We start from the raw sequence: 14,404 nt of genomic DNA, 5'->3' as shown, positions 1-14,404 counted from the left end.
ACAGAATCGGAAGGCGTTCTGCATGGCAACCAATCAGCTTCTATATTTCCTTTTCAAAGCTTAACTGAACAAGCTAAAGATAGAAGTTGATTGGTTGCCATGCACAGCTGCTCCAGTTTTGATCAATTCTTCTCATTTTGTTGTACATTTCATGCTCCTGACCTCTGTACTAAGACAATTCTAATGTAACCCTGACAAAGGGGAAGTGGTGTTGCCTCCAAAACGCACAGGATGTCTTTATTTTATTTTTTAACAATATTAAAAATTATCTTGGACTCTTTCAATCTGGTTTTAGTCTAGAACTGTATTTGTAATAAAAAAAACCTAACAATCGTACTATCCATTCCCATTCTGTCCAAAAAAAATTACATTTTTTTCTTTTTTTGCTGACTGTCTCATTGGATCATTAGACAGATTTCACTTTACTTTAAAACTTTTTTTTTTCTTTTTTTTTTTTTGTGAAGACCTTGTTTTTGTGCAGCTACAACAGAGGAAATCCTCTCTTAGCTGATACCAGCCCCCCTTGAACAGTTTCTCCTCTTTTATTGTTATTAGAAAAACTCAATTTTTTTTGATTCACTTTTATTCTCTGTAACATTGCCCATCAGGACAAATAACGAGAGTAAATCGCCCTAGTGGAACTCAATAAACACATGATAGGAGCTCTAACCATTCCCTACTTTAGCCATAACAACTGCGCTTTAAATGAGTTCTGTGGTCACTGCATACACTTTCATTTTAGAACATCAGCATTGTAATAACAACAATATAAACAATAGTTATTATTGGCCATCAAATATAAGCTTACTTGAAAAATTTCCTTTTTTTTTGTCAGGTCTTTCTGTCTGCTGGCCATCTCTTCCCGCAACTTCCTGGATGTTCATACTGTACCTTTGGTTTAGCTTTGATTTTTACAGGACTACATATCCCATGGTACCTTGCTGCCTGCAAGCAGCGATCCCTGTACTGACTGTACCCTGTACTGACTCCGCCTCCTGAAGCTCCTCCTCTCAGCACCTCTGTAGATCAGAAGGCGGGCTCTGTGAAATGTGTGACACAGCAGTGCCTACTCACAGGACATATCGACTACGTGTCACAGAATTCAAGGAAAGAAATGTGTGAGGATCTTCACAAACTTTGAGATCATTCAGATTAATAGGGATAGGGTAGAAATAATTGAAATACAATGTGGAAAGGAATATATGATATTACATTTTATCCATAGATACGCTTTAAGTCTCTAATTGTTGGCAAGGGAGTGAAAAGAGATGGATAAAACCGCAATGTGTTTATAGCTAGATCATTACCCCAGAAATTTCCCACTACACAATAGGATCTCCTGCTGCAGCTATTGTATTCTGTCAGCTGGCGCCAGCAGCTGTCAGAATACCCAAATAGTGTCTGCAACTGATTGGACAACTTTCCACCGGCTCCTTTTGGTTTTTGATGTTGGGCAGGAGGGAGGTGACAGAGTTTGGCCAGTTTATCAGGAACTGGCCAAAATTCAGTCAGTGTATATCCAGCTTTAGAATCTGTCCTAATATGGCCATGTGATAATGGCATTATTGACCTAATACAGCCATGTGGCTCACAACATAATTGACGGCCATGTGGCTTGTGACATCACTGACCTAAAATGACCATGTGGCTCATGACATCACTGACCTAACATGGACATGTCACTTGTGCCATCATTGGCCTATAATAGACATGTGGCTTGTGACATTATTGACCTAATATGGACATGTGGCTTGTGACATCATTGACCCAATATGGATATATGGCTTGTGATATCATTGACCTATAATGGACATGTGGCTTGTGACATCATTGACATGTGGCCATATTAGTTCGATAATATCACCAATTATATTATTCTCATTGACCTAACATGGACATGTGGCTCATGACCGCATTGACCTAATATGGACATGTGGCTCATGACCTCATTGACATAATATGGACATGTGGCTCATGACCTCATTGACCTAATATGGACATGTAGCTCATGACCTCATTGACCTAATATGGACATGTGGCTCATGACCTCATTGACCTAATATGGACATGTGGCTCATGACCTCATTGACCTAATATGGACATGTGGCTCATGACCTCATTGACATAATATGGACATGTGGCTCATGACCTAATTGATCTAATATGGACATGTAGCTCATGACCTCATTGACCCTATATGGACATGTAGCCCATGACATTGTTGACCTTATATGGACAGGTGCCTTGTGACTATATTGACCTAATATATACATGTGGCTTGTGATATCATTGAACTATAATGGATACACTATATTACCAAAAGTATTGGGATGCCTGCGTTTACATGCACATGAACTTTAATGGCATCCCAGTCTTAGTCCATAGGGTTCAATAATGAGTTGGTCCACCCTTTGCAGCTATAACTTGTTCAACTCTTCTGGGAAGGCTGTCCACAATGTTTAGGAGTGTGTCTATGGGAATGTTCAACCATTCTTCCAAAAGCGCATTTGTGAGGTCAGGCACTTATGTTGGACGATGTCTCATCCCAAAAGGTGTTCTGACCTCACAAATGCGCTTCTGGAAGAATGGTCAAACATTCCCATAGACACACTCCTAAACCTTGTGGACAGCCTTCCCAGAAGAGTTGAAGCTGTTATGGCTGCAAAGGGTGGGCTAACTCAATATTGAACCCTACGGACTAAGACCGGGATGCCATTAAGGCATAGGTGTGCGCAGCCTATTGTATTAGGGTGTGCACCTCAAAGCTCCAACACATATGCCTTTATGACATATTAACCGGCCTCTTCCCCACTCGACATCCTAAAACAATGGGGGGGGGGGGGAGAGACTGGGACAAGAGGGGTGGCATACATTGGTACCTACCAATCCCCTGTATTTTCCTCCCATGGCAGCTGAATATCGGCGAGAGGAAGAGAAGGAGGAGCGTCCTTTTAGCTGCTGCAGAAGAAAATAGAGATTGGTCCCTTAATTTCCACTCCAGCCGCCTATCCTGTCCAGGTTCTGGGGGTCGGCAAGTAAGGATCGCGGGTTACCTGTCACCTGCCCACAATTGATGGGTTGCCAACTCCATGATTAGATTGTGCCCAGGCACACCTGGCACACCCCTTGCGCACACCTATGCATTAAGGTTCATGTGTGTGTAAAGGCAGGTGTCCCAATACTTTTGGTAATATAGTGTATGTGGCTTGTGACATTATTGACCTAATATGAACATGTGACTTTGGACATCATTGAAGTAATATTGACATGTGACATCATTGACATAATAGTTCAATGATGTCACAAGCATTCTCATTCTTTTATGTATGTGTAGTTGTGGGGCAGGGAACTCGCTACCCGCAGCTCATTAGCCCAATAATGACAGCTTACGTCCAGGCTCGGCCGAACATAGATTCAGCCTGAACCCAATCATGAATGCTCATCCCTACTCTGCAGTATAACAATATTGGAATTCACGTCAGATATTTATGACCCCCTTAGGTCTTGCAGGCTTGTACATTTACTTTATACGGTCGCCTCTATGAATCCCAGTATCCTTATTAATTATTGCAGGGCATATATCATATACTCTATACTGTATACAGGGTTGTCTAATAATAGAAAACCTGTTTTTTCACACTTGTAACTAAGCTGGTAGTACCAACACACAACCAGAGAAGAGTAAATGATTACCTGAAAGCAGCGACCAGAGGAGCATAGATGGAGTCGCCATCATACACGTAGAGATGATCCCAGTTGCACTCCGTAGCAAAGTGATGGAAATGGAGACGGAGCACTGTGTTGGGTCTGGAGACAGAACAAAAAAACACATCACTTTTTGTTCTTATTCTGTGGCTGCAGCATTCACAATAGAGCTGCACGATTAATCGTTAAAAGATCGTGATCTCGATTCAACCCCCCACGATCTTAATATCTTAATCCAGCATTTCCAGGATTCATGCTATAAGTGCAGAGCAGATCCCTGCTCACAGCTGTCAAAAATTAAAAAAAAGCAGCCGACAACAGTGGTGGCTGGTGCAAACCAACTGAAAAAGTGTGGAAAAAAAAAACATCAATTGCAGCCTCATTATAACCATCAAATGCAGCCACTGTGCCCATCAATTGCAGCCACTGTGCCCATCAATTGCAGCCACTGTGCCCATCAAACTCAGCCACTGTGCCCATCAAATGCAGCCACTGTGCCCATCAATTGTAGCCACTGTGCCCATCAATTGCAGCCACTGTGCCCATCAAACTCAGCCACTGTGCCCATCAAATGCAGCCACTGTGCCCATCAATTGCAGCCACTGTGCCCATCAATTGCAGCCACTGTGCCCATCAATTGCAGCCACTGTACCCTACCCCTCCTGCCCGCGGCAAGTGGTGTCCTCCATGCGTCGCTTCCCGTCCTCTCCTCCCAATAGGTGTCCAATCACAGCACCTGACGTTTCAGCCAATCAAGTGACAGGTAACAGACCCAAGCATTGGCGGAGAGGCGGTTCAGTGTTAGGAAAGCGAGTATTTATTCGCTGTTCTAACACACCTGGGTGAACTGCGAGCACCAAGCATGTTTCGCTTTAAAACAACCCTTTACTGACCTCTGTAGCTAGAGGCACGGTGGAGCAATTCATCCTCAAAGTTGGTAAGGTCATTCAACCAACCACAAATGAGTGTTTATGAAATTTAAAGATTATAGTTAAAATATTGATGGGAGGAGGAGCAAGGGTAGTTGAGTCAGTGCTGGGAGGGAGGAACTGAGCTGCTACAAGAAAAGCTTGAATATTTCCACTGTGATCTTTAACCGCTTCAATACCGGGCACTTTTAATCCCTTCCTGCCCAAGCCATTTTTCAACTTTTAGCGCTGTTGCACTTTTATCATTTTATAATTTTTGTAACACAAACAGAGCCTTCTTTTGGTGGTATTTAATTACCACTGTCTTTTTTACTTTTTGCTAAAAAAAAATCCTGAAAATAGTAATTTTTCTCCTTCACCGATGTGCGCTGATGAGGCGGCACTAATGGGCACTGATAAGTGGCACTGATGGGCATGTATAGGCGGCATTGATAGGCATTGGTGGGTGGCACTGATGAGCAGGCACTGAAAGGCAGCACTGACTTGCATCACTAATGGGCACAAATTGGCATCACTGCTGGGCACAGACTGGCATCACTGCTGGGCACTCTTGGGGTTGCACTGATGACCAGTGCCCTGATTACCTGTACAGGTCTCCCCCTGTGGGGAGATGCCATTGATCGGCTCTCCTTTACTCACACTCTGTCAGTGTGAGGCGAGGAGAGCCAATTACCGGCCCTTCATTGCTTACATGTGATCAGCTGAGATTGGACACAGCTGATCACATGGGTAAAGGGCCGCGTCATCGGCTCTTTACCAAGATCGGGGTTGCGCTGTGTCCCAGGGACGCAGGCGCGTGAGCACGGTGAGACTGGGGAGACATCATATGTCGTCGTCCCAGAACGAGAGAGGATCCCGCCTGCCGCCATTTGTCTATACGGCCGACGGGAGGTAGTTATGGAGAAGTATGGGCTTTTAAAAGAAAAACAAGCATCCATACTCACCTCCATGATGCATCATCTGTGTGATGCTGCAGCTCTCCCATGCTGACTCTAACACTAAGAATTTAGCAATCACATGATCACTGACTGCTCAGTTCTCGGTCTGCTCCAAGCGGAGAGCGGTGACTGTTAGTCACGGCTCTCCGCTAGCCTCTACCATCTCTCACTGGAACTCCAGGCTGAGGAGGAGGCAGGCACGGCTGGCTCAGACTCTTATCGCTGAAAAGCAAAGCCAGCTGTCAACTAGGCGGCAATATTGTCAGGATCTTTCCTGATCCTGGCGAGGCTCTGCTGGGCTGCTTTCACAATGATGCGCTGTGGGTTAGCTGCACTGAGGCATAGACTTCTATTGGATCCTGCAGGTGTCATGCACTTTCTGAAAGTGCACCAAGCCCACAGGATATAATAAAAGTCTATGGCTCAGTACAGCTAAACCTGCAGATCAGTGTGAAAGCAGCGTAATTACCCTTTATTATAAATGCTAATGTGCCCATTGCATACTTGCCAACAGTCCCGATTTTCCCGGGACAATCCCGATTTTCAAACCCCTTGTCGTCCCGATTAATGTTGGCAACTATGCCATTGCAAAAGTGCAGTGAATGTGTTGTTTAATACACTGACCTTTTCCTCTTCCACCTACTGCTGGCATCGCTCTCCAGAATGCTAGAAAGGTCCCAGGTGAAGTACACTTGGTATAACTCCACATGGGACAGGAGTCAGCGCTACAGAGGAAGCATCAGCTTTTGTGGCTTCTGCTCCCTCCATGGCCGCTTGCTTCTGCGTCTGGCTCCATGCACTCTGGTGCGCTGGGATGGCAGGTCAGCAACCCATTCATGGTGATTTGGGCTTGCCGACCTGCCATCCCAAAAGCACAGGCATGCACTTGAGGTAGCGAGCCACATCAGAGCGCTCATGGTTGAGCACCCCTCTTCTAAAGGGTTGGATACTAATTAAAAGATAAGCAAAAGAACAAATGTGATCTCCCATTATTTATTCCAGTTTTGCATTTAGGACTACAGAGGAGATTTCATCCACAGGATCATTTCTCTCCATATATTTAGAGCACACATGAATACTGATCAGGGAGCTCACGCACTGGAACGCGGCGTCTGAGTGACGGGATCGCAGCGGGTGGCCAATAAGAGGGGAGGCAGCAATTAAATTAAAAAATGTTAGACTCTGTGACTATTACCTTCCTTCTATCAGCCAGGTGCACTTTGTTTTATATTTATAATTCCCGGGTCCGTCTGTCACAAAACCGCTCGGTCCCGTTAACCTGGAAACAAAAAGAAAATAACCATCTGGAGCAAAGCTTCTCTCACCATGGTCTGTGATCCACTATATTGCCAAAAGTATTGGGACGCCTGCCTTTACACGCACATGAACTTTAATGGCATCCCAGTCTTAGTCCCAGACTTCAATATGGAGTTGGCCCACCCTTTGCAGCTATAACAGTTTCAACTCCTCTGGGAAGGCTGTCCACAAGGTTTAGGAGGGTGTCTATGGGAATGTTTGACGCTCGCAGTCTCCACTCTAATTCACCCCAAAAGGTGTTCTATTAGGTTGAGGTCAGGACTCTGTGCAGGCCAGTCAAGTACCTCCACCCCAAACTCACTCATCCACACTATATTGCCAAAAGTATGTCCCACCCCTTCAAATCATTTGGTGGAGGGGATATTATGGTGTGGGGTTGTTTTTCAGGGGTTGGGCTTGGCCCCTTAGTTCCAGTGAAGGGAACTCTTAAGGCGCCAGCATACCAAGACATTTTGGACAATTTCATGCTCCCAACTTTGTGGGAACAGTTTGGGGATGGCCCCTTCCTGTTCCAACATGACTGCGCACCAGTGCACAAAGCAAGGTCCGTAAAAATGAGCGAGTTTGGAGTGGAGGAACATGACTGGCCTGCACAGGGTCCTGACCTCAAACCATTAGAACATCTTTGGGATGAATTAGAGCGGAGACTGCGAGCCAGGCCTTCTTGTCCAAAATCAGTGCCTGACCTCACAAATGCGCTTCTGGAAGAGTGGTCAAACATTCCCATAGACACACTACTAGACCTTGTGGACAGCCTTCACAGAAGAGTTGAAGCTGTTATAGCTGCAAAGGGTGGGCCAACTCAATATTTTTTTTTTTCTCAATGATTTTTATTGAAGGTTTTATAAGGAACATAGTACATAATATAAAAAAAGGGTATATTGATATACACATTCAATTGATGTACATCTTGGAAATTATTACATTACTTTTGTTGTCAATACATCAGAGAAACAATCATTGTAAGCAGAATAATTCAATTGTTCATATTATTTTTCTTTGTTTTACTTTATCCTCATTAACAGTAACATTAACCTTTGGGCCATATAGACCAGTACTTGTCAAAGGATGTGCATTGTAAAGAATTTATTGCTAAGAGACGCTCAAAAGTGTAATTTCTATGAACCACTTTGGTAATGTCTGACATATTGATGGCTGTTGTGGATTTCCAGTTTCGTAAGATCAGTAAACGTGTCTCTAGTAGTATGTGTGTTATGACTGGCCTAAAGTCTGTATGGAATTTTTCTATGTTCAGATGGCGAATTGCCAGCGCCGGGTCTGGGGGTGTGAGTACTCCTGTTATTGTAGATATCATTCGAAATACCTGATTCCAAATGCATTTAACTGAAGGACAATATCAAAGCATGTGTAGTAGGTTTCCTATTTATCAACAGGTTCTCCAGCAGTGTGGTGAAGCTCCAGGGAAGAATTTCGCTATTCTATATGGAGTGTAATGCCATCTGTTTGCCATTTTGATAGCTACAGTAATTCCCAGTGTTTGACACAGTGAGAGGCTTTGTGTATTGCCCTGAATGCTTGTTGCCATTGTTCTACTGGAACTTCTATACCTATTTCTTCCTCCCATTTTTTCATTGCTATAGTTTTTGTAAGTGTGAGTTTATCTCTGGTATTGTTATAAAAAAAAAAGATATACCTCTTGTGTGTTGCTTAGTTGTGGAGTAAAATTGCCATATTTTGCTCAGAAGGGATATAGTCGGTGTAGGTCGAGATTTGATGAAGTGTACAATCCTCAAGCATGTAAACCTCTTATCCGTTGGAAGGTGATACTACGTCATGAGTTGTTCCACAGATTTAGGTTGTGTACCATTATAAAGGTCTGATATATGTGTTATGCCCTTAGTTGTCAAGTCTCTGACTGACAGCATTGGAATCTTTGTCTCTAAGAATGTTAAGGGGATTTTGTAATGTGTGTCCTGAGTGTCCCTACATGTTTGTCCCATTATGAATCTCCACGCTTTTAATGATATCTGCGTTGTAGGATACATTGTTTTTGTGTCCCACGGTATCCACCTGTCTGTCATGAGTAGTAAGGGTAAAACTTTCGTCTGTACTGTTGCCTTTTCGATGTCCACCCATAATGATGTATCAGTTGTTTGGAACCAATGTTTGTTTTGGTCTAGGCGTACTGCCCAGAAGTAGTCATGTATGTCTACTAGTCCTGCGCCACCCGCTTTTTTATGGGATGTGAGGTTATTTCGCGAGCATCAGGCTTTTTTCCCATTCCATATATATCTCCAGCCAAGGTTTGCAATGTTTTTAAGTAGAACAAAACACAATAACAACCCAGCGCCAATGGTGGGCTACCTGGAGTGCTCTAAATAAGACATGTGGTATATGACTCATATGTAACTACCACACCACGTGTCAGACATTTTGTATATATACACCATAATCTATACAAAAAAGAAAAGAAAAAGAAAAAAGAACACCCCGTGCAGCTGGACCAACCGTAGCTGGTGGATACAGATCATAACAGAAGACAAACAAATACAGCCCAGCGCTCAGGGTGTGCTAAAAAACAAATTGCAACAGACATAAAAAAATTTAATGATTTAATAAACCAATAAAAAGTGTAAATTGATAATAGTAACAATTGAATGATTAAACCACAATGTGTAGGAAAAATTATAAGCTGTTGCAGAGAGCACCACAGTAACACAGAATTAAGGCAGAATTAAAAAAACACAATAGCCAAAAATGTTTTCAATGATAAAAGGTAACGCATTAAATAGTTCAATGTTAAAAGGTATCGCATTAAATAATAACATGTGAAAGTCACTTGCAGTAGTGGACAGTCAGCTCTCTGACGACAGGAGGCCAGCACAGGAGATTCGTCCAGAAGAAAACACATTGTGGTTTAATCATTCAATAGTTACTATTATCAATTTACACTTTTTATTGGTTTATTAAATCATTACATTTTTTAATGTTTTTAAGTAAATGTTGAGGGATGTTCAATGGTAGGGTGCGGAATATATATAGTATTTGCGGCAATATCATCATTTTGTAAGCTGCAATTCTACCCGACCAACTCAATATTAAACCCTACGGACTAATGCCCCGTACACACGGTCGGATTTTCCGATGGAAAATGTCCGATCAGAGCGTGTTGTCGGAAATTCCGACCGTGTGTGGGCTCCATCGGACATTTTCCATCGGATTTTCCGACACACAAAGTTTGCGAGCAGGCTATAAAATTTTCCGACAACAAAATCCGATTGCGTCAATTCCGACCGTGTGTGGCCTGTTCCGACGCACAAAGTGCCACGCATGCTCAGAAGAAATTGCGACACGGAACAGCTCGGTCTGGCAAAATTAGCGTTCGCAATGCATACAGCACTTTCATCACGCTGCAATGTTAAAAATGGTTTAATACAGCGCACTCTCTTCTTCTTTATAATGTGACAAGAATTAAGTAGTTTTGCTGCTCATATTCACACACACTTCTCACAAACTTCTTTCTTTATTTTTTATTGGGATTACCTGAATATATTGTTATTTGTCACATCTGACATAAATAATTTTTTTTTTTTTTTTTTTAAGCCATTTTTATTTTGGATTTTATGTTTGTATTTTTTCAAAGGCTGATCTTTGTGTAATGTTATTTTTAGTTTTACTCCAGAATATTTTTGTGTGTGTTTTGTGTGTCAAGTTACCACAACACCATTGATATCTTTTATTATTGAAGCTCAAGGAGATTGTTTGGTGTTGGTGTCCCTTGTTAATTTCACATTGTATATTTGAAATGTACCTGCCTCCTCACAAACAAACTGTCCTTTTTGAAGTAAAACACACATAGGCAAGTATAATTCAAACCAAAAATCCTTTATTAAGGGCTCAGAACCAAACAAAGAGGGAGGCAACGCTGGATAAACAGCACAAATTAGCGAAGCCTTTGACCCCCAGGGCAGACATCAATTCTTGAACATCAAAATTGGTGGCCTGAGGAGTCCATATGTAAGGGAGGGCAGTCTGGTCCAGAAGTCCCAGAGATCCGGAAAGCAACAGATGACATCTGCGTCCCCAGGCTGTGGTACCACAAGAGGCTGCATCTTTTGCCAGACCAGACTGGATCCAGGGTCCTCACTCTCTGGTCTTCCTTCCACGCTGTGGCTCTGCTGTTGGAGATGTGGCAGGAGGAGGAGTAGGACCTGGAGGAGGAGGAGGACTAGTAAGACCTGGAGGAGAAGGAGGAGGAGGACCATGTGTGAGGAGGAGGAGGACCATGTGTGAGGTCACAAAGGTGTGTATCAGATGTTATTTGGGCCTTCAGCCCCTTATTGAGAGCCTCCAACATTAAGGACTCACACATGAGTTGTTGTCCCTCCTCCATCCTCTGCATTTTACAGGCAATGATGGCAGCAAAGTCCTCCTCCACGGTGTGTGGTGCTCCCAGGGCCTCTGTAGCCTTCCAAAAGAGGCCTATGGCAGCCTCCTCTAGGGCACTCCTCCTCCTGCCACTTTCTCTTTGCAGGTGTAGGGGAGGGACCTGCATATCAGGCAGCCTGCTCGGCCCGGCCACCTCCTGGCTGAGACTTCCCTGTGTATGAAAAAGGAACATGGTTTTAGTTTTTGCATCATCAATCACAATCATAAATTAGTACTCCAGACTAACATCTAGTTAACATCATTGATTGGACAAGCAGAAATATTTAGAGGAATGCTATACCTGGCTCAATCTGGGCTCCTCCACATGTTGTTGCCTGGAAGGCCCAGGTTGGGCTTCAGAAGCCTCAGCTGGGGGGGAAGGAAGCGTGGAAGGAAGACTGGAGAGTGATGACCCAGGTTCACTCTGGCCTGTCTGTCACAAAGCCGGTCAGTCCCGTTAACCTGGAAACAAAAAGAAAATAACCATCTGGAGCAAAGCTTCCCTCACCATGGTCTGTGATCCAGTATATTGCCAAAAGTATTGGGATGCCTGCCTTTACACGCACATGAACTTTAATGGCATCCCAGTCTTAGTCCGTAGGGTTCAATATGGAGTTGGCCCACCCTTTGCAGCTATAACAGTTTCAACTCCTCTGGGAAGGCTGTCCACAAGGTTTAGGAGTGTGTCTATGGGAAATGTTTGACGCTCGCAGTCTCCACTCTAATTCACCTGAAAGGTGTTCTATTAGGTTGAGGTCAGGACTCTGTGCAGGCCAGTCAAGTACCTCCACCCCAAACTCACTCATCCACACTATATTGCCAAAAGTATGTCCCACCCCTTCAAATCATTTGGTGGAGGGGATATTATGGTGTGGGGTTGTTTTTCAGGGGTTGGGCTTGGCCCCTTAGTTCCAGTGAAGGGAACTCTTAAGGCGCCAGCATACCAAGACAATTTGGACAATTTCATGCTCCCAACTTTGTGGGAACAGTTTGGGGATGGCCCCTTCCTGTTCCAACATGACTGCGCACCAGTGCACAAAGCAAGGTCCGTAAAAATGAGCGAGTTTGGAGTGGAGGAACATGACTGGCCTGCACAGGGTCCTGACCTCAAACCATTAGAACATCTTTGGGATGAATTAGAGCGGAGACTGCGAGCCAGGCCTTCTTGTCCAAAATCAGTGCCTGACCTCACCAATGCGCTTCTGGAAGAATAGTCAAACATTCCCATAGACACACTACTAGACCTTGTGGACGGCCTTCCCAGAAGAGTTGAAGCTGTTATAACTGCAAAGGGTGGGCCAACTCAATATTTTTTTTTTTTCTCAATGATTTTTATTGAAGGTTTTATAAGGAACATAGTACATAACATAAAAAAAGGGTATATTGATATACACATTCAATTGATGTACATCTCGGAAATTATTACATTACTTTTCTTGTCAATACATCAGAGAAACAATCATTGTAAGCAGAATAATTCAATTGTTCATATTATTTTTCTTTGTTTTACTTTATCCTCATTAACAGTAACATTAACCTTTGGGCCATATAGACCAGTACTTGTCAAAGGATGTGCATTGTAAAGAATTTATCGCTAAGAGACGCTCAAAAGTGTAATTTCTATGAACCGCTTTGGTAATGTCTGACATATTGATGGCTGTTGTGGATTTCCAGTTTCGTAAGATCAGTAAACGCGTCTCTAGTAGTATGTGTGTTATGACTGGCCTAAAGTCTGTATGGAATTTTTCTATGTTCAGATGGCGAATTGCCAGCGCCGGGTCTGGGGGTGTGAGTACTCCTGTTATTGTAGATATCATTCGAAATACCTGATTCCAAATGCATTTAACTGAAGGACAATATCAAAGCATGTGTAGTAGGTTTCCTATTTATCAACAGGCTCTCCAGCAGTGTGGTGAAGCTCCAGGGAAGAATTTCGCTATTCTATATGGAGTGTAATGCCATCTGTTTGCCATTTTGATAGCTAATTCCCAGTGTTTGACACAGTGAGAGGCTTTGTGTATTGCCCTGAATGCTTGTTGCCATTGTTCTACTGGAACTTCTATACCTATTTCTTCCTCCCATTTTTTCATTGCTATAGTTTTTGTAAGTGTGAGTTTATCTCTGGTGATGTTATAAAAAAAAGGACATACCTCTTGTGTGTTGCTTAGTTGTGGAGTAAAATTGCCATATTTTGCTCGGAAGGGATATAGTCGGTGTAGGTCGAGATTTGATGAAGTGTACAATCCTCAAGCATGTAAACCTCTTATCCGTTGGAAGGTGATACTGCGTCATGAGTTGTTCCACAGATTTAGGTTGTGTACCATTATAAAGGTCTGATATATGTGTTATGCCCTTAGTTGTCAAGTCTCTGACTGACAGCATTGGAATCTTTGTCTCTAAGAATGTTAAGGGGATTTTGTAATGTGTGTCCTGAGTGTCCCTACATGTTTGTCCCATTATGAATCTCCACGCTTTTAATGATATCTGCGTTGTAGGATACATTGTTTTTGTGTCCCACGGTATCCACCTGTCTGTCATGAGTAGTAAGGGTAAAACTTTCATCTGTACTGTTGCCTTTTCGATGTCCACCCATAATGATGTATCAGTTGTTTGGAACCAGTGTTTGTTTTGGTCTAGGCGTACTGCCCAGAAGTAGTCATGTATGTCTACTAGTCCTGCGCCACCCGCTTTTTTATGGGATGTGAGGTTATTTCGCGAGCATCTGGCTTTTTTCCCATTCCATATATATCTCCAGCCAAGATTTGCAATGTTTTTAAGTAAATGTTGAGGGATGTTCAATGGTAGGGTGCGGAATATATATAGTATTTGCGGCAATATCATCATTTTGTAAGCTGCAATTCTACCCGACCAACTCAATATTGAACCCTACGGACTAATGCCCCGTACACACGGTCGGATTTTCCGATTCGGTGTTGTCGGAAATTCCGACCGTGTGTGGGCTCCATCGGACATTTTCCATCGGATTTTCCGACACACAAAGTTTGAGAGCAGGCTATAAAATTTTCCGACAACAAAATCCCATCGCGTCAATTCCGAGCATGTGTGGCCTGTTCCGACGCACAAAGTACCATGCATGCTCAGAAGAAATTCCGACACGGAACAGCT

At 43.2% G+C, this 14,404-nt stretch overlaps 1 protein-coding gene across 1 annotated transcript in view; it reads right to left on the bottom strand.

The window, feature by feature from the left end:
* The window catches only part of LOC141120641 (attractin-like), a 163,093-nt gene that overhangs the window by 131,602 nt on the left and 17,087 nt on the right, over window positions 1-14,404 (bottom strand). The window contains exons 2-3 of the mRNA XM_073611026.1: window positions 6,768-6,851; window positions 3,694-3,807 (exon numbers count right to left, since the gene is read on the bottom strand). Of these exons, the coding sequence (XP_073467127.1) occupies window positions 3,694-3,807; window positions 6,768-6,851 (198 nt within the window). The remainder of the gene's footprint in view (window positions 1-3,693; window positions 3,808-6,767; window positions 6,852-14,404) is intronic.

Source organism: Aquarana catesbeiana, linkage group LG01, assembly GCF_042186555.1.
Source record: "Aquarana catesbeiana isolate 2022-GZ linkage group LG01, ASM4218655v1, whole genome shotgun sequence".
Classification (NCBI taxonomy): domain Eukaryota; kingdom Metazoa; phylum Chordata; class Amphibia; order Anura; family Ranidae; genus Aquarana; species Aquarana catesbeiana.
The sequence above is the reverse complement of the archived record's forward strand: the minus strand, read 5'-3'. Positions and strand labels throughout refer to the sequence as shown.